The 23,498-nt window shown below is 47.1% G+C and overlaps 1 protein-coding gene across 1 annotated transcript in view; it reads right to left on the bottom strand.

The window, feature by feature from the left end:
- Positions 1–790: 790 nt before the first annotated feature.
- LOC142483907 (TRPM8 channel-associated factor homolog) overlaps positions 791–23,498 on the bottom strand; it is a 136,085-nt gene continuing 113,377 nt past the window's right edge. The window contains exons 5-7 of the mRNA XM_075583828.1: positions 22,505–22,718; positions 1,534–1,770; positions 791–1,206 (exon numbers count right to left, since the gene is read on the bottom strand). Of these exons, the coding sequence (XP_075439943.1) occupies positions 791–1,206; positions 1,534–1,770; positions 22,505–22,718 (867 nt within the window). The remainder of the gene's footprint in view (positions 1,207–1,533; positions 1,771–22,504; positions 22,719–23,498) is intronic.

Genomic DNA, 23,498 nt, shown 5'->3' with positions numbered 1-23,498 from the left:
TGTGTGAGAACGAGAGGTAACTCTCACTGTATTACTGCCTGTAACACGTTATAACTCTGTGCCCAGGACATGCGTGAGAACGAGAGGTAACTCTCACTGTATTACTGCCTGTAACACGTTATAACTCTGTGCCCAGGACATGTGTGAGAACGAGAGGTAACTCTCACTGTATTACTGCCTGTAACATGTTATAACTCTGTGCCCAGGACATGCGTGAGAACGAGAGGTAACTCTCACTGTATTACTGCCTGTAACACATGTTATAACTCTGTGCCCAGGACATGCGTGAGAACGAGAGGTAACTCTCACTGTATTACTGCCTGTAACACGTTATAACTCTGTGCCCAGGACATGCGTGAGAACGAGAGGTAACTCTCACTGTATTACTTCCTGTAACACATGTTATAACTCTGTGCCCAGGACATGCGTGAGAACGAGAGGTAACCCTCACTGTATTACTGCCTGTAACACATGTTATAACTCTGTGCCCAGGACATGTGTGAGAACGAGAGGTAACTCTCACTGTATTACTGCCTGTAACACATTTTATAAATAAATAATTCAAGCCTCTCCGCTATTTCTCAGTTTGGAAAGTTCCAGTAGAACTTTATAAATGTACAGAAGAAGCGAGCGATACTAATGGCATTGGGGCAGAGAAATATCCTATAAGAGAGTACTGTGTATTTCAATTGGAAAGTTAGTGGATAAATGATGCAATCTCCAAGTGGATGTGGTTCAGGCAAATAAAAAAAAACATAGATATTGAGGAGGATATCATTGAAATGGAAACTTAATCATTAATTGGAAACTTAATTGCTCCAGTGTCAATAAATAACATCGGCTGCCATCGCCTCATTTGTTTCTTTACCTGTAAGTAGGTTTCCAGAGCCGTGAATACAGTCCATTTCTCAATCTTAGCTCCCTCCTTTACATATTTTTGTATCCTTTCCTCCCTAATATGTGGCTGTAGTGCTGGATGGGCTTTGTCACGTGGTATGTTACATATCTTCTCATGGAGGTACACAGACCACAGGTTGTTGGAGGCCTCGACGGTATGAGGGTAGAACATCCAAGCTTTCCTCTGCTGGTTGTGACCCAGCTCATGTGCAGCTCCCCAGAATCCTTTAGATCTCATTCCTTTCACATCTACGATACTATTGGCAGCTGATGTATAGATCATAATGGGATACCCGGCGTGCATCCAGCCTGATAAAATAAGGGTACAATCTCACAGTCAAGCAGAGGTTAAATAGATTTTGATATTATGATATGTACTGTAATTGTAATAATAATTTGCTAAAGATTATAGTAAATCTTTTGAATACAAGCATAAGATGAGGCTTTAGGTAATACAGTATGGGATATACTGAGGGTCATTTAAGGTGTAAGACTTACTGGGAGTAGGAATATGGGCTGGTTAGGTGGGACAAGTCGTTTTCTATGTTTTTATGACCTCAGTGATATTTTTATAACCACAGATTGGACATGTTGTCCCACAATTCATTTTGTGCAGAGGTTATTCAAATTACTCACCACCAACCAGTTGCACATCTGCCACAATCCTCTCTGGTCGTGAAAAATTAGGAATTGCTGCCAGTTCAGCAACTGTACTCATCACTACATCCCAGAACTGAAGTAATTCCTCAGGGTCCTCCACAGAAGAGGCTACATCTGAGGGCACAGTGAGGATGATGTTTTCGGTAGCAAACTCAGCCCATGGCGCTGGGTAATGACGTATGGTAGTTAGCCAGTCTGATTGTTTTGTCAGCCCTAAAAAAAAAAAAACATAAATTCTACTTAATTAATGACACTTGAATGTATATTTTCTAAATACCGATTTAGCACTGGGATAATTCATCCCAATTTAGTGTGTTTAACAATTAGATTGTAAGCTCCTCGGGGCAGGGACTCCTCTTCCTTAATGTTATGTTTGTCTAAAGCACTTATTCCCATGATCTGTTATTTATATTATCTGTTATTTATTCGATTACCACATGTATTACTACTGTGAAGCGCTATGTACATTAATGGCGCTATATAAATAAAGACATACAATACAATACTAACTTTACAATTTTGGAGGAATTTAAATGGAAACAATGGGGCTGATTCAGTAAATTGGAATACGTTTGTTTTAATGGTTGATTTCATGAATTTGTATTTTGTCTGTTTTAATTAGACCAAGTTATTGGTGATAAAGAAGGATGCAGGGCTTAGGTGGTTGCAGCTGAATTAAAGAAGTTACAAAAACCCAATAGTCTTATCAGTCACTGTTTTACATAGTTACATATGGGGCTATGCACTAAGCTCAATGGGTTTGCGTTCTGATGTTCAAAAAAAGCACGTCCGTTAAAAAGTGAGGCCATGGACGCAATTCACTAAGGCCTTGAGCTCATTTTTTAACGTACCTGCTCAAAACACCCACAGCGTACGTGTTGCTTTTTTTCCCCCTGCTAGCGTTCTTAAACTTCACGTACGCTAGCTGCTAGAAGAAAAAGCCGCATGTAACATTTGCATGGAGATTTGCCATCTCCATGCAAGGCTGTTACAGGCGATTGTGCACTAAATAAATACATTTGATTAATAGTGTACATGAGCAGGGGAGCTGAACAGCATTGGTTTCAGGTCTGAGGACCCCCTACTTCAGGAGATATAGGCCCCGTTATGGGGTGCCGGTATCCCCTGCAGAATTTCAATGTCCCGGTCACGTGACGAGGAAGCTTGAAAGTGCAGGGGATACTGGCACCCCATAATGTGGCCTGTATCTCCTGAAGTAGGGGGTCCTCGGACCTGAAACCAATGCAGTTCAGCTCTGGAGACCCCCTGCTCATGTACACATTAATCAAATGTATATTAAAAAAAGTGAATGAATAGTGAATTGGTACCCTAAAGCTCAGCGCTGTGACCATTAATTTTGTGATTACAATGTAAGTGATAATAAATCTACTTGTGATTAGATATAAGCTGCCATGGGGTCCCTGCCTAACAAATAACTCACAAATTCGTTTAACAGAAAATAATACAAAAATGCAGTGACCCGGCGCTAGAAGTGACAACAATACCCCAGTCCAATGACATGTCCATATAGATTGGGAAAGTTCTCTTAATGTTCCAATTGGAAACGCAGTGGTGGTTCAGTTGCTAGCTGGTGCTTCAAAGTTCCTCCTGCAGTATAATAGACAAAGGGAAAGAAACCATTGCGCAGCCACAAGTACCAACAGGCGACCCCAAAAAGGGCTTACAAGTAATAAACTTACAAAAGTATTGTGTCTATGTTCATTTGAGAGAATCTGTGCTTTTACTAACTTCTTCTCCTGGACCTCACGAATCCCCCGTGTTGTCAATCATACGTCAGCTCACTCTCCTGTTAACTCACAGCCTGATCACTCAAAGGTGATCTCCGTGGGTTCCCGGAAAGGAAATGACATAGGAGATGATGGTGCAGATTGCTAAAAACTTTAATGACATTAAAAACAGTAAAAAACAGCCAAAGGCTTACTCACATAAACCGTGCTGTTACAGAACAACTGACAACGTGCCGTCCGCAGCTTGTTAAGGTGAGGGGTAGTGAACACTGGGCTGATCGCGCTCTCACTGCTCTCAGTTCCAGAGACTACCGCCTGTCTTCGCGCAACACACTGACGTCACACAATGGCGCCCCCTCCAATCTCCTTGCTACCGGACACCTCAGCAGCTTGTTAAGGTAAGGGGTGGTACAACCTGGGCTGATCGCGCTCTCACTGCTCTCAGTTCCAGAGACTGCCGCCTGTCCCCGCGCAACACACTGACGTCACGCAATGGCGCCCCCTCCACTTTCCTTGCTACCACTTTAAGTCACGAAACGCGTTTGGAGAGAGAGGAGTTGAGACTGAAGTGTCCGGTAGCAAGGAGAAGGAGGGGGCGCCATTGCGTGACGTCAGTGTGTTGTGCGGAGACAGGCGGCGGTCTCTGGAACTGAGAGCAGTGAGAGCGCGATCAGCCCAGGTTGTACCACCCCTTACCTTAACAAGCTGCTGAGGTGTCCGGTAGCAAGGAGATTGGAGGGGGCGCCATCGTATGAAGTCAGTGTGTTGCGCGAAGACAGGCGGTAGTCTCTGGAACTGAGAGCAGTGAGAGCGCGATCAGCCCAGGTTGTACCACCCCTTACCTTAACAAGCTGCTGAGGTGTCCGGTAGCAAGGAGATTGGAGGGGGCGCCATTGTGTGACATCAGTGTGTTGCGCGAAGACAGGCGGTAGTCTCTGGAACTGAGAGCAGTGAGAGCGCGATCAGCCCAGTGTTCACTACCCCTCACCTTAACAAGCTGCGGACGGCACGTTGTCAGTTGTTCTGTAACAGCACGGTTTATGTGAGTAAGCCTTTGGCTGTTTTTTACTGTTTTTAATGTCATTAAAGTTTTTAGCAATCTGCACCATCATCTCCTATGTCATTTCCTTTCCGGGAACCCACGGAGATCACCTTTGAGTGATCAGGCTGTGAGTTAACAGGAGAGTGAGCTGGCGTATGATTGACAACACGGGGGATTCGTGAGATCCAGGAGAAGAAGTTGGTAAAAGCACAGATTCTCTCAAATGAACATAGACACAATACTTTTGTAAGTTTATTACTTTTAAGCCCTTTTTGGGGTCGCCTGTTGGTACTTGTGGCTGCGCAATGGTTTCTTTCCCTTTGTCTATTATACTGCAGGAGGAATTTTGAAGCACCAGCTAGCAACTGAACCCCCACTTCGTTTCCAATTGGAACATTAAGAGAACTTTCCCAAGCTATATGGACATATCATTGGACTGGGGTATTGTTGTCACTTCTAGCGCCGGGTCACTGCATTTTTGTATGATTGTATATTAAAAAAAGATTTAACAAACATCTATACACGACCCCCCTCCCGCCCTCCTCCCGAACACATACAGTACAATAATGTGCAAAATAACTATTATCCAGATATGGATAATAGATTATTTGCCCATTATTAAACACTGCATTAGCATACCTAAATAAAGTCAATAAAACAGTAGTCAGCTAATCCAATCAATACAAGCAGTAACAACATCAACAATGAATTAATTAAACCATTAACCAATGAAACCAATTAATTCCTAAACCAACTCAAAATGAATAGTAACACTAACCAATCAAACCAATGAATTACTACAACATTAATGAATGTAACCATTAAAAGACAAAGAAATACATTCAAACAATCTCTGAAGTAACCATAAAACGCATTAGCTAACATAATACAACATTAATTACAAGCGAACACCAATCGCAAACATTTTATTACATTAAGCAGGAAAAAAACAAACAATCACATCCACATAAAAAACTGACATTAAAAACACCAACAGCAATACCAAGCCACAAATGCCCCCCAAATATTGTCATAATAATGTATTAATCTGTACCTTAAGTGGTAAAGATTAATATATTATCAGTCAATGTGCCTCCCCCCAAAAATAAAAAAAACACATCCAATGTAGAAACCTGTAAAAAGAGACATTTGCAAACATTCTATATATTACTTACCATTAGAAGCGGTGGCCCTCCGACTCCCGGGGTACAGGAAGCTCACGTACCTTGAAGGCCTCCAACAGCATCCGATGCCATCCGCCATGAAGATCCGGATCAGGTACCCCAATCTTCTTTTTTCTTTCTTTAATCACCTTCTTCTATCTTCATCTGTCACCATTTCTTGATCTTCTTTATCTTCTTTCTTCATCTGTCAATCAAAAAAACCCCAGGGTAAATCCCAACCGATGTTGTCTCGTCAGCTTCTTGGGTTCAAATGAGGCGTCACGGCCTTAAATAGGGCTTGTGACGTCACATTTAGCCTCAAAATGGGTAACAGCCACCTGATTGGCTGTCCAAACCATGTTCCGACTTTAATTTTTTTTTTTTACATGCCGTCACTTAAAGGGAATGATGCCAGCCAATCAGAATGGCGGTGCTTTTGCCTTTAAGATGACGTCACGAAGCCGGCGTCACATGGTATTTCAGCCAATCAGATCGTGGGAAACAATTCCACACTCTGATTGGCTGAAATACCATGTGATGTCGGCCATCTTGGATTTAGTGACGTCATCTTAAAGGCAAATGAAGCACAGCCATTCTGATTGGCTGGCATCATTCCCTTTAAGTGATGTCATGTAAAAAAAAAATTAAAGTTGAAACATGGTTTGAACAGCCAATCAGGTGGCTGTTAACCATTTTGAGGCTAAATGTGACGTCACAAGCCCTATTTAAGGCCATGACGCCTCATTTGAGCCCAAGAAGCCGACGAGACAGCATCGGCTGGGATTTAACATGGGGTTTTTTGGATTGACAGATGAAGAAAGAAGATAAAGAAGATCAAGAAATGGTGACAGATGAAGATAGAAGAAGGTGATTAAAGAAAGAAAAAAGAAGATTTGGGTACCTTTGCTGGATCTTCATGGCGGATGACATCGGATGCTGTTGGAGGCCTTCAAGGTACGTGAGCTTCCTGTTACCTCGGGAGTCAGAGGGCCACCGCTTCTAATGGTAAGTAATATATTGAATGTTTGTAAATGTCTCTTTTTACAGGTTTCTTCATTGGATGTGTTTTTTTATTTTTTGGGGGAGGCATATTGACTGATAATATATTAATCTGTAGCACTTTAAGGTACAGATTAATAAATTATTATGACAATATTTGGTGGGCATTTGTGACTTGGTATTGCTGTTGGTGTTTTTAATGTCAGTTTTTTTATGTGGATGTGATTGTTTTTTTTTCTCCTGCTTAATGTAATAAAATGTTTGCGATTGGTGTTCGCTTGTAATTAATGTTGTATTATGTTAGCTAATGTGTTTTATGGTTACTTCAGAGATTGTTTGAATGTATTTCTTTGTCTTTTAATGGTTACATTCATTAATGTTGTAGTAATTCATTGGTTTGATTAGGTAGTGTTACTATTCATTTTGAGTGGGTTTAGGAATTAATTGGTTTCATTGGTTAATGGTTTAATTAATTCATTGTTGATGTTGTTACTGCTTGTATTCATTTGATTAGCTGGCCACTGTTTTTATTTAGTGAAGTATGTTTTTTTGGAGTTAGGTTTTATTATTGTGTATTTGGTGCAATAATGTATTGTAATTAGGGTGCCCATTGAATGCTATAAAGGCTTATCATGCCCATATTATTATTATATGGGTATGATGTACCACTATACTACTCAATGGGTACAGGGTGGGTATAGTCAGTTCAGGGTGGGTGCTTATTGTACTGTATGTGTTAGGGGGGTGTATTTAGTTAGAAATAATGTTTATTATTTTTGTAGGCACAACATTGGTACTGCAGGCCCGCAGGTACCCCGGGACTCCCGCGGGGTCAGCCGGGGACACCCGCCGGCCTGTTGTATGGGTGTTGCTCATGCAAAAATGGAAAGCAGGCAATTTTTCAAAGTCCAGCTTTTTTTGTGTCTACTTTGAGCTGACGTGTTCAGTTAAATGCAACTTTCGCGTACACTAAGGTTGCGTTGCTCAGTGCATCCCGCTTAAGAGCAGAATTTAACGCAAATAGGGTAACGAACAAGCAAAGTTGGACTTAGAAAGATTTCCTGAAAAAAGTCACTTTTAGAGCGCAAAGTGCCTGTTTGCTTTGCTTAGTGCATCGTGTTCAGCGCAACATCACGTTCTAAGAGCACTTTGCGCTCTGAAAGTGACTTAACGGAGCTTAGTGCATGACCCCCACTGCTCCTTCTGCACGTGCAGCTCATACAGAGATTACAGGGGGAGGGGGAAAGGGGCTGGTGGGCAATTTGAAGATCCTTGTCCAGCATCTCTGCTGAACTCTCTGCACTTCATGGAGGAGGAGGGGGAGGGGGCCGTAATCGGAGCCTGTGAAGATCCCTGTCCCGCATCTCCAGCTGATCTCTCTGCACGGAGGGGGGGCGTGATCGCAGCCAGGCTGTTTGTTTAACACAGACGTTCCCTTGCTGGCATCTCTAGCATCACCCCCTACCTGTTTTTTTGTTTTTTTAGTACATCAATTCTAACAGACATGTGAAAATGGGAAAAAAAGTGCGTCTTAGAATCAAGAAAATACAGTATATAGATGGAGATAGCCCCACATTAGAAGGCCCAAAAATAAAACACATTACATATGTAACGGATTTTATGGCCTAGCCTGACCCACCCAATCTCACATTGGCCCCTGTGGTCTAACCAGTCCCCATTACAGTGTAGTGTCTGGTGGTGCACCTGTTGGCAACAGGACTCCTGAGTCTCCCGCATGATGTTGTGTGGGGATTGCCAACCCAGACAGGCAGCTGAGGTAGTGTGCATGAGTCCTACCTATATCCAGTGCAGCGCCTCCACCTCATCAGGATCCCTGCGTCCGCATGGGGATGGTTCTGATGAGGAACTCCTTCTTGGTGATGCCTTCCCCTGCTGAGTAATTCCAGACTCACACAGTGAAGTGTCTTTATTCAAGGTCATCTTTATTGGCATGGTGGTATGGGCCAGCTGCCCCTCACAGCTATCAGCTTAGCCGCTCATTCCTTTGCTGCACTCCATCTGGAAAGTTCCTCCTTCTCCTAATGGAGTTGCTTTCCACCTCTCCCTTTAGGGAGATTCAACAGCTTCTCTCTCTGCTCAGAGCTGCACAGACTCACAGCTAGCATGAGACTACTGCAACACTGTTGCAGACCTTCACGTGCCTCTCACTGAACAGAGGCAGCACAACAACAGGAAACTGAACACTAACTTTAGGCAGTGCTGTGTCTTATATCACCTCAGGAACAGGCACATCTCTGATGTCACTAAGGGTGGACACCAAGCATGTTGTCACTTCCTTTGGGACATTTGACACCTCACCAGGGTTTGAGGGCAAACCTCCATGATGACTACTGGCAATCCTGCATACTTACCAGGTTTACTGCCAGCATGAGAAAGAGATATGTACACCAATTTTACACATGGCTACACATAGAAAAATCAACACATTACTAATGCCAATAAATCAATTGATTAGCACAGTGGGTACACCATGCCCATAAAATATGGGCATGATTTAACACTAAGGCAGTCAATGGTCAACATAAAAAATAAGCAACCACAAACAATATCCAATGTAATCCAAACAATCACAAAATAAACAAGAATAAATAAGTAAACACAACATAATTACCACCAATCAATTAATTAAATACCAAATAAATACCACAATTAACAATTAAAATACCAAAACAAAACCAACAATAAATAAAATAAAGCTCCAAATAAACACTATCATTCAAATTAAAAATAGCAAAATTAATCCACTATTAAAAAACAAACACCAAAAACACCCCTGAAATAATCCATTCAAAAGACAACCAAAAATGCCATCATTCCAAATCAAAACACAAAATAAATAGCCTCAAAAAGATAAAAGAAAGTACCAAAATACATTTAAAATACATAAACGCAAGCAATTGCCAAACTACCCATTCCTTTTCACTGTATGTATGTATGTATGTATGTATAGCCCAAAAGGGGCATACATATATACATTTGCAAGCAATTGGCAATCCAAAAAATTACATAATGAATAAAAATACAATGAAACAAACCTGTAAAGTAAAAATAACATACATTCAATGTTTTTCTTACCTTTAGATGTCTTCACACTTCGATTCCCATGGTTTCAACAAGCTCTCAAACAAATCCATGATCCAAAACAGCAACGACCCACAGGTATAGTCTTAAATCCTTTTCTTCTTTCATAATCTCCATCTGTTAATAGTAATCCATTTGGGATTCTTCTTCTTCTTCTTCTTCTGGAGGAGGTCCTACATCCTCAGCTTCTTGGCTTCAAATGAGGCCTTTATATGGCATGTGATGTATTGGCTGTGAAAACCATGTGCCTTTTTTTAATGTGACGTCATGTAAAGGGAGTGAAGCCAGCCAATCAGAATGGCTGTGCTTCCTTTCCCTTTAACATGACGTCACAAAAACCACATCGCCACTGTCACATGTTATTTCAGTCAATCAGATTGGGAGATGTATATCCCCAATCTGATTGGTTGTAGTTGACCATGTGACTCCATTTGGATGGCATCACATCCTTTGCCAAAATCGACTCGTCACATGGTCTACTACAACCAATCATATTGGTGATATGCATCTTCCAATCTAATTGACTGAAGTAACATGTGACGTTTGCCATGCTGGATTTTGTGATGTCATGTTAAAGGGAAAAGAAACACAGCCATTCTGATTGGTTGGCTTCTTTCCCTTTATTTGACGTCACATAAAAAATAAAAAAAAGACAGATGGTTTTCACAGCCAATCAGATAACGTGTGAACCATTTGCCACTAAAATGTGACGTCACAGGCCATATAAAAGCCTGTGCAGCCTCATTTGATGGCAAGAAGCTGAGGAGGTAGGACCTCCTCCCCAATAGGAATACAATGCCATTACAGATGAAAATGGATAAAGATGAAGAAGAAGATACAGAAGAAGATGAAAGAAGACCCCCAAATGGATTATATTAACAGATGGAGATAAAGAAAGAAGAAAAGGACTTTGGACTTTACCTGTGGTCTGGTGCTGTTTTGAATCGTGGATTGGTTCGAGAGCTTGCTGAGACCACAGGAATCGGCGGGTGAAGACATCTAAAGGTAAGAAAAAACATTAAATGTATGTTATTTTTATTGTGCAGGTTTTTTTCTTTTTTTTGCATTGCCCTGCATATGTATATATGTATGCCCCTTTATGGCTATACATACAAACATACATACCGTGACAAGCAATGGTTATTTTGGCAAATGCTTGCTTTTATGTATTTTAAATGTATTTTGGTACTTAGTTTTTTTGTTTAGATGCTCTTTATTTTGTGTTTTGATTTTGTATGCAGGCATATTTGGTGGTATTTTCAATGGATTATTTCAAGGTTTTTTTTGTGTTTGCTTTTTAATAGTGGATTATTGCTATTTTTAATTTTACTGATGGAGTTTATTTGGAGCTTTCTTTTATTTATTGCTGGTATTGTTTTGGTATTTTAATGGTTAATTGTGGTCTTTATTTGGTATTTGATTAACAGATTGCTGCTAGTTTTGTTGTGTTTACTTTTGTATTGTTGTTTATTTGGTGCCTGTTTTTATTACATGTTTGTGGTGGTTATTTTTTAGATTGACCATTGACTAGCATAGTACTAAATCATGTCCATATTATATGGGCATGATGTACCCACTGTGCCAATCAATTGTTTATTGGCATTTGTTATGTATTTAGTTTGCTATGAAATGTGTTTTATTTTTTGCTATAGTGGTAAATCAGGCCCATATTATATGCGTAGTTGCCTTGGGATGGTGTTAGGCCTCCTGGGTGTGTAGAGGGGAGGGTGGGGTAGCCCACGGACAACCATGGGGACCACCTGAGGCCCCCAGACACCAGTGGGGATAACCTGGAGGCCCTCGGACACCCACAGAGATCACCCAAGGACCCCCGGACACCCGTGGAAACCACCCGGGGACACTCGCCAGCCTCTTGTATTTATTCTGTGCTTAAAAACACATAAACAATGCTTTTATTCCTGACTCCATCTCTTCTGCGCCAGCCTTTAGCTGGTGAAAAGAAATGCTGATTTTTTCCCAGTAGCGATACACTTATCACTGCTTTGTGAATCACACTGACTGGCAAAAAACAGCGGGTTTGCCATCTTATGCCTGATCGGACCAGTTTTTTATCACAGATTTTTTTGGTGAATACCGCACTGTTATCACTGCTTTGTGACTCGCACAGCAGGCAGTATCGGTCTTAAAAGCCATTTAGCTCACTTAAAAGCAGTTATCACTGCTTAGTGAACTGTCCCCTAAATGTGAGCCTAAATACAAAAGAAAACAGAGGATCAGATAGTGTCTGATGTTTTACAGCAGATAGGAAATGGTTAAGTGGTTCTTACTGTATCATCCATCAAATTCTACATTTTTATTTTAAAATAATGCTGCCAGATTCATGGACAGTTCTGTACCTCACTCACCTCTGCAGTTCTGTACCTCACTCACCTGTGCAGTTCTGTACCTCACTCACCTGTGCAGTTCTGTACCTCACTCACCTCTCCAGTTCTGTACCTCACTCACCTCTGCAGTTCTGTACCTCACTCACCTCTGCAGTTCTGTACCTCACTCACCTGTGCAGTTCTGTACCTCACTCACCTGTGCAGTTCTGTACCTCACTCACCACTCCAATTCTGTACCTCACTCACCTCTGCAGTTCTGTACCTCACTCACCTCTGCAGTTCTGTACCTCACTCACCTCTCCAGTTCTGTGCCTCACTCACCTGTGCAGTTCTGTACCTCACTCACCTGTGCAGTTCTGTACCTCACTCACCTCTACAGTTCTGTACCTCACTCACCTCTGCAGTTCTGTACCTCACTCACCTGTGCAGTTCTGTACCTCACTCACCTCTGCAGTTCTGTACCTCACTCACCTGTGCAGTTCTGTACCTCACTCACCTGTGCAGTTCTGTACCTCACTCACCTCTGCAGTTCTGTACCTCACTCACCTCTGCAGTTCTGTACCTCACTCACCTCTCCAGTTCTGTACCTCACTCACCTGTGCAGTTCTGTACCTCACTCACCTGTGCAGTTCTGTACCTCACTCACCTGTGCAGTTCTCTACCTCACTCACCTCTGCAGTTCTGTACCTCACTCACCTCTGCAGTTCTGTACCTCACTCACCTCTGCAGTTCTGTACCTCACTCACCTCTGCAGTTCTGTACCTCACTCACCTCTCCAGTTCTGTACCTCACTCACCTCTGCAGTTCTGTACCTCCCTCACCTCTCCAGTTCTGTACCTCACTCACCTCTGCAGTTCTGTACCTCACTCACCTCTCCAGTTCTGCACCTCACTCACCTCTGCAGTTCTGTACCTCACTCACCTGTGCAGTTCAGCACCTCACTCACCTCTGCAGTTCTGTACCTCACTCACCTCTGCAGTTCTGTACCTCACTCACCTGTGCAGTTCAGCATTTCCACTATGCAAATCCCTACACTGGCTTCCAATATTATCATTAAATTCTAATTCCTAGATCTGACTTACAAAGCTACCAGAGCTGCCCCCGTTACATCTCAGCCCCCATCCCCAAATTTACCCCTAAATGTCCCCTCCATTCTGCCCTTTACCTATGCCTTGTCTTCCCTTTTTACCTTTTTATTCGTCTCATTCCCGCCTATAAGACTTTACGCGCCCTGTAACCTCTCTCTGGAATTCCCTACAATGTTCTATCACACTCTTCCTCAGACTTCCAGACTGTTACAAGCTCCCTGAGAAATCACGTTTTAGCAAAGCCTACCTTATACACCCCTAACATCCATCCCCTCCCACCCTTCTGGAACCAGCTATGCTAACCCTAACCCTAACCCTAACCCTAACCCTAACCCTAACCCTAACCCTTACACACCCCTAACATCCATCCCCTCCCACCCTTCTGGAACCAGCTATGCGCTTGGACAAAACTCCATCTAACACCCCCTAACTTCCACATCGTCACACCTTTATAGATTCAGCTGTGTGGCGGGACCATACTCTATCCTGAGGCACACTCTATCCTAAGGCGCACTCTATCCTGAGGCACACTCTATCCTAAGGCGCACTCTATCCTGAGGCACACTCTATCCTGAGGCGCACTCTAACCTGAGGCGAACTCAATCCTAAGGCGCACTCTATCCTGAGGCACACTCTATCCTGAGGCGCACTCTATCCTGAGGCACACTCTATCCTGAGGCATACTCTATCCTGAGGCGCACTATCTCCTGATGCATTCTCTATCCCGAGACACACTCTCTCCTGAGGCACACTCTCTCTGAGGCACACTCTATCCTGAGGCACACTCTCTCCTGAGGCACACTCTATTGTAAGGTGCACTCTAGCCTGAGGCGCACTCTACCCTGAGGTACACTCTACCCTAAGGCCCACACTCTATCCTGAGGCACACTCTATCCTGAGGCGCACTCTATCCTGAGGCACACTCTATCCTGAGGCGCACTCTAACCTGAGGCGAACTCAATCCTAAGGCGCACTCTATCCTGAGGCACACTCTATCCTGAGGCGCACTCTATCCTGAGGCACACTCTATCCTGAGGCACACTCTAACCTGAGGCGAACTCAATCCTAAGGCGCACTCTATCCTGAGGCACACTCTATCCTGAGGCGCACTCTATCCTGAGGCACACTCTATCCTGAGGCATACTCTATCCTGAGGCGCACTATCTCCTGATGCATTCTCTATCCCGAGACACACTCTCTCCTGAGGCACACTCTCTCCGAGGCACACTCTATCCTGAGGCACACTCTCTCCTGAGGCACACTCTATTGTAAGGTGCACTCTAGCCTGAGGCGCACTCTACCCTGAGGTACACTCTACCCTAAGGCCCACACTCTATCCTGAGGCACACTCTATCCTGAGGCACACTCTATCCAAAGGCGCACTCTAACCTGAGGCGAACTCAATCCTAAGGTGCACTCTATCCTGAGGCACACTCTATCCTGAGGCGCACTCTATCCTGAGGCACACTCTATCCTGAGGCGTACTATCTCCTGATGCATTCTCTATCCCGAGACACACTCTCTCCTGAGGCACACTCTCTCCGAGACACACTCTATCGTGAGGCACACTCTCTCCGAGGCACACTCTATCCTGAGGCACACTCTATCCTGAGGCGCACTCTATCCTGAGGCACACTCTATCCTGAGGCGCACTATCTCCTGGTGCATTCTCTATCCCGAGACACACTCTCTCCTGAGGCACACTCTCTCCGAGGCACACTCTATCCTGAGGCACACTCTCTCCTGAGGAACACTCTATTGTAAGGTGCACTCTAGCCTGAGGCGCACTCTACCCTGAGGTACACTCTACCCTAAGGCACACTCTATCCTGAGGCACACTCTATCCTGAGGCACACTCTATCCTGATGCATACTCTATCCTGAGGCACACTCTATCCTGATGCATACTCTATCTAAAGGCGCACTCTATCCTGATGCACACTCTCTCCTGAGGCACACTCTCTCCTGAGGCACACTCTCTCCTGAGGCACACTCTCTCCTGAGGCACACTCTCTCCTGAGGCACACTCTATCCTGTGGCACACTCTATCCCGAGGCACACTCTCCTGAGGCATAATCTCTCCTGATGCATACTCTATCCTGAGGCACACTCTCTCCTGAGGCACACTCTCTCCTGAGGCACACTCTATCCTGAGGCACACTCTATCCTGAGGCACACTCTCTCCTGAGGCACACTCTCTACTGAGTCGCACTCTCTACTGAGGCGCACTCTATCCCGAGGTGCACTCTATCCCGAGGCACACACTCTCCCGAGGCACACTCTATCCCGAGGCACACTCTATCCTGAGGCACACTCTATCCTGAGGCACACTCTCTCCTGAGGCACACTCTCTCCTGAGGCACACTCTCTCCTGAGGCACACTCTATCCTGAGGCACACTCTCTCCTGAGGCGCACTCTCTCCTGAGGCGCACTCTCTCCTGAGGCACACTCTCTCCTGAGGCACACTCTATCCTGAGGCACACTCTATCCTGAGGCACACTCTCTCCTGAGGCACACTCTCTCCTGAGGCACACTCTCTCCTGAGGCACACGCTATCCTGAGGCACACGCTATCCTGAGGCACACTCTCTACTGATGCGCACTCTCTCCTGAGGCGCACTCTTTCCTGAGGCGCACTCTCTCCTGAGGTGCACTTTCTCCTGAGGCGCACTCTCTCCTGAGGCGCACTCTATCCCGAGGCACACTCTATCCTGAGGCGCTCTCTCTCCTGAGGCACACTCTATCCTCAGGCACACTGTCTCCTGAGGCATATTCTATCCTGAGGCACACTCTATCCTGAGGCACACTCTATCCTGAGTCACACTCTCTCCTGAGGCACACTCTATCCTGAGTCACACTCTCTCCTGAGGCACACTCTCTCCTGAGGCACACTCTCTCCTGCGGCACACTCTATCCTGAGGCACACTCTCTCCTGCGGCACACTCTCTCCTGAGGCACACTCTCTCCTGCGGCACACTCTATCCTGAGGCACACACTCTCCTGCGGCACACTCTATCCTGAGTCACACTCTCTCCTGAGGCACACTCTATCCTGAGTCACACTCTCTCCTGAGGCACACTCTATCCTGAGGCACACTCTCTCCTGAGGCACACTCTCTCCTGAGGCACACTCTCTCCTGAGGCACACTCTCTCCTGAGGCACACTCTCTCCTGAGGCACACTCTCTCCTGAGGCACACTCTCCTGAGGCACACTCTCTCCTGAGGCACACTCTCTCCTGAGGTACACTCTATCCTGAGGCACACTCTCTCCTGAGGCACACTCTCTCCTGAGGTACACTCTCTCCTGAGGCACACTCTATCCTGATGCATACTCTCTCCTGAGGCACACTCTCTCCTGAGGCACACTCTCTCCTGATGCATACTCTATCCTGAGGCACACTCTCTCCTGAGGCACACTCTATCCTGAGGCACACTCTCTCCTGAGACACACTCTATCCTGAGGCACATTCTCTTCTGATGCATACTCTCTCCTGAGGCACACTCTCTCCTGAGGCACACCCTCTCCTGAGGCACACTCTATCCTGAGTCACACTCTCTCCTGAGGCACACTCTCTCCTGAGGCACACTCTCTCCTGAGGCACACTCTATCCCGAGGCACACTCTATCCTGAGGCACACTCTATCCTGAGGCGCACTCTAACCTGAGGCGAACTCAATCCTAAGGCGCACTCTATCCTGAGGCACACTCTATCCTGAGGCGCACTCTATCCTGAGGCACACTCTATCCTGAGGCATACTCTATCCTGAGGCGCACTATCTCCTGATGCATTCTCTATCCCGAGACACACTCTCTCCTGAGGCACACTCTCTCCGAGGCACACTCTATCCTGAGGCACACTCTCTCCTGAGGCACACTCTATTGTAAGGTGCACTCTAGCCTGAGGCGCACTCTACCCTGAGGTACACTCTACCCTAAGGCCCACACTCTATCCTGAGGCACACTCTATCCTGAGGCACACTCTATCCAAAGGCGCACTCTAACCTGAGGCGAACTCAATCCTAAGGCGCACTCTATCCTGAGGCACACTCTATCCTGAGGCGCACTCTATCCTGAGGCACACTCTATCCTGAGGCGTACTATCTCCTGATGCATTCTCTATCCCGAGACACACTCTCTCCTGAGGCACACTCTCTCCGAGACACACTCTATCGTGAGGCACACTCTCTCCGAGGCACACTCTATCCTGAGGCACACTCTATCCTGAGGCGCACTCTATCCTGAGGCACACTCTATCCTGAGGCGCACTATCTCCTGGTGCATTCTCTATCCCGAGACACACTCTCTCCTGAGGCACACTCTCTCCGAGGCACACTCTATCCTGAGGCACACTCTCTCCTGAGGCACACTCTATTGTAAGGTGCACTCTAGCCTGAGGCGCACTCTACCCTGAGGTACACTCTACCCTAAGGCACACTCTATCCTGAGGCACACTCTATCCTGAGGCACACTCTATCCTGATGCATACTCTATCCTGAGGCACACTCTATCCTGATGCATACTCTATCCAAAGGCGCACTCTATCCTGATGCACACTCTCTCCTGAGGCACACTCTCTCCTGAGGCACACTCTCTCCTGAGGCACACTCTCTCCTGAGGCACACTCTCTCCTGAGGCACACTCTATCCTGTGGCACACTCTATCCCGAGGCACACTCTCCTGAGGCATAATCTCTCCTGATGCATACTCTATCCTGAGGCACACTCTCTCCTGAGGCACACTCTCTCCTGAGGCACACTCTATCCTGAGGCACACTCTATCCTGAGGCACACTCTCTCCTGAGGCACACTCTCTACTGAGTCGCACTCTCTACTGAGGCGCACTCTATCCCGAGGTGCACTCTATCCCGAGGCACACACTCTCCCGAGGCACACTCTATCCCGAGGCACACTCTATCCTGAGGCACACTCTATCCTGAGGCACACTCTCTCCTGAGGCACACTCTCTCCTGAGGCACACTCTCTCCTGAGGCACACTCTATCCTGAGGCACACTCTCTCCTGAGGCGCACTCTCTCCTGAGGCGCACTCTCTCCTGAGGCACACTCTCTCCTGAGGCACACTCTCTCCTGAGGCACACTCTATCCTGAGGCACACTCTATCCTGAGGCACACTCTCTCCTGAGGCACACTCTCTCCTGAGGCACACGCTATCCTGAGGCACACGCTATCCTGAGGCACACTCTCTACTGATGCGCACTCTCTCCTGAGGCGCACTCTTTCCTGAGGCACACTCTCTCCTGAGGTGCACTTTCTCCTGAGGCGCACTCTCTCCTGAGGTGCACTCTATCCCGAGGCACACTCTATCCTGAGGCGCTCTCTCTCCTGAGGCACACTCTATCCTCAGGCACACTGTCTCCTGAGGCATATTCTATCCTGAGGCACACTCTATCCTGAGGCACACTCTATCCTGAGTCACACTCTCTCCTGAGGCACACTCTATCCTGAGTCACACTCTCTCCTGAGGCACACTCTCTCCTGAGGCACACTCTCTCCTGCGGCACACTCTATCCTGAGGCACACTCTCTCCTGCGGCACACTCTCTCCTGAGGCACACTCTCTCCTGCGGCACACTCTATCCTGAGGCACACACTCTCCTGCGGCACACTCTATCCTGAGTCACACTCTCTCCTGAGGCACACTCTATCCTGAGTCACACTCTCTCCTGAGGCACACTCTATCCTGAGGCACACTCTCTCCTGAGGCACACTCTCTCCTGAGGCACACTCTCTCCTGAGGCACACTCTCTCCTGAGGCACACTCTCCTGAGGCACACTCTCTCCTGAGGCACACTCTCTCCTGAGGTACACTCTATCCTGAGGCACACTCTCTCCTGAGGCACACTCTCTCCTGAGGTACACTCTCTCCTGAGGCACACTCTATCCTGATGCATACTCTCTCCTGAGGCACACTCTCTCCTGAGGCACACTCTCTCCTGATGCATACTCTATCCTGAGGCACACTCTCTCCTGAGGCACACTCTATCCTGAGGCACACTCTCTCCTGAGACACACTCTATCCTGAGGCACATTCTCTTCTGATGCATACTCTCTCCTGAGGCACACTCTCTCCTGAGGCACACCCTCTCCTGAGGCACACTCTATCCTGAGTCACACTCTCTCCTGAGGCACACTCTCTCCTGAGGCACACTCTCTCCTGAGGCACACTCTATCCCGAGGCACACTCTATCCTGAGGCGCTCTCTCTCCTGAGGCACACTCTATCCTGAGGCACACTGTCTCCTGAGGCATATTCTATCCTGAGGCACACTCTATCCTGAGGCACACTCTATCCTAAGTCACACTCTCTCCTGAGGCACACTCTCTCCTGAGGCACACTCTCTCCTGCGGCACACTCTCTCCTGCGGCACACTCTATCCTGAGGCACACTCTCTCCTGAGGCACACTCTATCCTGAGGCACATTCTCTTCTGATGCATACTCTCTCCTGAGGCACACTCTCTCCTGAGGCACACTCTCTCCTGAGGCACACTCTATCCTGAGTCACACTCTCTCCTGAGGCACACTCTCTCCTGAGGCACACTCTCTCCTGAGGCACACTCTATCCCGAGGCACACTCTATCCTGAGGCGCTCTCTCTCCTGAGGCACACTCTATCCTGAGGCACACTGTCTCCTGAGGCATATTCTATCCTGAGGCACACTCTATCCTGAGTCACACTCTCTCCTGAGGCACACTCTATCCTGAGTCACACTCTATCCTGAGTCACACTCTCTCCTGAGGCACACTCTCTCCTGAGGCACACTCTCTCCTGCGGCACACTCTATCCGGAGGCACACTCTCTCCTGCGGCACACTCTATCCTGAGGCACACTCTCTCCTGCGGCACACTTTATCCTGAGTCACACTCTCTCCTGAGGCACACTCTATCCTGAGTCACACTCTCTCCTGAGGCACACTCTATCCTGAGTCACACTCTCTCCTGAGGCACACTCTCTCCTGAGGCACACTCTATCCTGAGTCACACTCTCTCCTGCAGCACACTCTCTCCTGAGGCACACTCTCTCCTGCGGCACACTCTATCCTGAGGCACACTCTCTCCTGCGGCACACTCTATCCTGAGTCACACTCTCTCCTGAGGCACACTCTATCCTGAGTCACACTCTCTCCTGAGGCACACTCTATCCTGAGTCACACTCTCTCCTGAGGCACACTCTCTCCTGAGGCACATTCTCTCCTGAGGCACACTCTCTCCTGAGGCACACTCTCTCCTGAGGTACACTCCATCCTGAGGCACACTCTCTCCTGAGGTACACTCTATCCTGAGGCAAACTCTATCCTGATGCATACTCTCTCCTGAGGCACACTCTCTCCTGAGGCACACTCTCTCCTGAGGCACACTCTCTCCTGAGGCACACTCTCTCCTGAGGCACACTCTATCCTGAGGCACACTCTCTCCTGAGGCACACTCTATTCTGAGGCACATTCTCTTCTGATGCATACTCTCTCCTGAGGCACACTCTCTCCTGAGGCACACTCTCTCCTGAGGCACACTCTATCCTGAGTCACACTCTCTCCTGAGGCACACTCTCTCCTGAGGCACACTCTCTCCTGAGGCACACTCTCTCCTGAGGCACACTCTCTCTCCTGAGTCACACTCTCTCCTGAGGCATACTCTCTCCTGAGGCACACTCTATCCTGAGTCACACTCTCTCCTGAGTCACACTCTCTCCTGAGGCACACTCTCTCCTGAGTCACACTCTCTCCTGAGACACACTCTCTCCTGAGGCACACTCTCTCCTGAGGCACACTCTATCCTGAGTCACACTCTCTCCTGAGTCACACTCTCTCCTGAGGCACTCTTTCCTGAGGCACACTCTCTCCTGCGGCACACTCTATCCTGAGTCACACTCTCTCCTGAGGCACACTCTATCCTGAGTCACATTCTCTCCTGAGGCACACTCTGTCCTGAGTCACACTCTCTCCTGAGGCACACTCTGTCCTGAGTCACACTCTCTCCTGAGGCACACTCTCTCCTGTGGCACACTCTCTCCTGAGGCACACTCTGTCCTGAGTCACACTCTCTCCTGAGGCACACTCTCTCCTGAGGCACACTGTCTCCTGAGGCACACTCTGTCCTGAGTCACACTCTCTCCTGAGTCACACTGTCTCCTGAGGCACACTCTGTCCTGAGTCACATTCTCTCCTGAGGCACACTCTATCCTGAGTCACATTCTCTCCTGAGGCACACTCTGTCCTGAGTCACACTCTCTCCTGAGGCACACTCTCTCCTGCGGCACACTCTCTCCTGAGTCACACTCTCTCCTGAGTCACACTCTCTCCTGAGGCACACTCTCTCCTGAGGCACACTCTCTCCTGAGGCACACTCTATCCTGAGGCACACTCTGTCCTGAGTCACACTCTCTCCTGAGGCACACTCTCTCCTGCGGCACACTCTCTCCTGAGGCACACTCTGTCCTGAGTCACACTCTCTCCTGAGGCACACTCTCTCCTGAGGCACACTCTCTCCTGAGGCACACTCTCTCCTGAGCCACACTCTCTCCTGAGGCACACTCTCTCCTGAGGCACACTCTGTCCTGAGTCACATTCTCTCCTGAGGCACACTCTATCCTGAGTCACATTCTCTCCTGAGGCACACTCTGTCCTGAGTCACACTCTCTCCTGAGGCACACTCTCTCCTGCGGCACACTCTCTCCTGAGTCACACTCTCTCCTGAGTCACACTCTCTCCTGAGGCACACTCTCTCCTGAGGCACACTCTCTCCTGAGGCACACTCTATCCTGAGGCACACTCTGTCCTGAGTCACACTCTCTCCTGAGGCACACTCTCTCCTGCGGCACACTCTCTCCTGAGGCACACTCTGTCCTGAGTCACACTCTCTCCTGAGGCACACTCTCTCCTGAGGCACACTCTCTCCTGAGGCACACTCTCTCCTGAGCCACACTCTCTCCTGAGGCACACTCTCTCCTGAGGCACACTCTATCCTGAGTCACTGCCCCTTTTTCCCTCTCACGATCAGGGCCCTCATTACCTTCTGTATTTGCTTGCATTTCTTTGTCTTTATTTGGTATTAGAGATGGATGAACCAGTCCAAATCCTTTTTCTGCGGATTGTTTAGACCAAATCCATCCATTCCCCACTAAAATTCATTGGGCCTGGGCGGTTTAATGGCTGTGCAATTCTGTAACCGCGGCTGTGCTGGAAAGCTGTGTATTACGGCAGGCAGAAGCTTACAGGGGTCCATGTTAAAAAGGACATGAAGTAAAAGGTGACACTACGTGTTCGTTTGCATGTCATTTCCCAGAATCCCTTGCTGAATTGGAAGCATTGTATGCTAAGAGATAAGGGGAAACACAGGGTGCAGACCTGCCGGAGACATGCGAGTGGGCCTAGAAGTGCTATTTGTATTTGCAATACTATATAAAGTTCTTCATGGTGGTTTCTAGGCAAGACAACAAGGCGTGATTACCCTTCTGGAAGAACGGAGCCCTCTGTGCACCTTCAATAGACACGTTGAATTTTCCCAGCCGAGTGTGTGCGGGTAGGATTATATAGATGAGGCCGCCCCACAGGCTGTGCACGGTCAGCTTTTCCTTATTGATGGGCACTGTCTGTGTAATCACAGGGGGACGACACATAGTCTCACAATTTTTTAGGTTGTCGGTGTGGCATCCAATCTGCACCTGGAAAAGACAAATCATGTCAAGTTTTCAGCTATTGTGTACACCTGGGCGCAATGTCTGGGACGATGCAGGGGAGGTGATTGGAAGACTAAAGCCGGTATGTACAGTATGTATTGTGTGAGATTGGAGTATGCAGGTAAATGCCAGTACAGGCTGCCTTCCTACTTTGCAATAACGTGATAATCATACAGTTGTATTCCCGCCTATAAATATACAGAAACGTATAATCAGGAAGGTACAGTAGCTATTTGCTCTGAGGCTTTTTATCAACCTGCACATTGTTTTTGTGGGCCAGTAACTCACCTGTAAAATGATTACATACATGTTATTGCTCTGCCTGCCAACCTTACTGTACGTCTAGCTGGAAAACAACCCAACCGTCTCCTTCTTCAGGACTTTGCTCTGCTTAGGACGGACCTCCTGCTGTACATGTGGTCCCGCACATTTTATATTGTGGTGGTCTTTTAGAAAAGAAAAAAAGTGTGTGTGTGCCGATCACGCGCATTTTATGTGACACTTCTTTGTCTTTGGTCACTGTTTTGTCACAGAAATTGTACTTGGTCTTGGGATGGGGATGTTTTCAATTAAAATTCTAAAATTCAAGACACAATGTCAGTGCCAAAATGCAAAGAAGTTTGACTTAGAACGAGCGTGCGCAGCACACACACCTTGTTTTAGCTATTTGCACTTCTATAGTTACAGTAACTGTACAGTAACTGTGCATTCCTTGTGTGTGTGTGCATATGTCTCTGTGTGTGTCTCTGGTGTGTGTGTGTCTCT

Source organism: Ascaphus truei, unplaced genomic scaffold (genome assembly GCF_040206685.1).
Source record: "Ascaphus truei isolate aAscTru1 unplaced genomic scaffold, aAscTru1.hap1 HAP1_SCAFFOLD_390, whole genome shotgun sequence".
In the NCBI taxonomy this organism is placed as follows: domain Eukaryota; kingdom Metazoa; phylum Chordata; class Amphibia; order Anura; family Ascaphidae; genus Ascaphus; species Ascaphus truei.
This window is presented reverse-complemented; position numbering and strand designations above follow the sequence as displayed.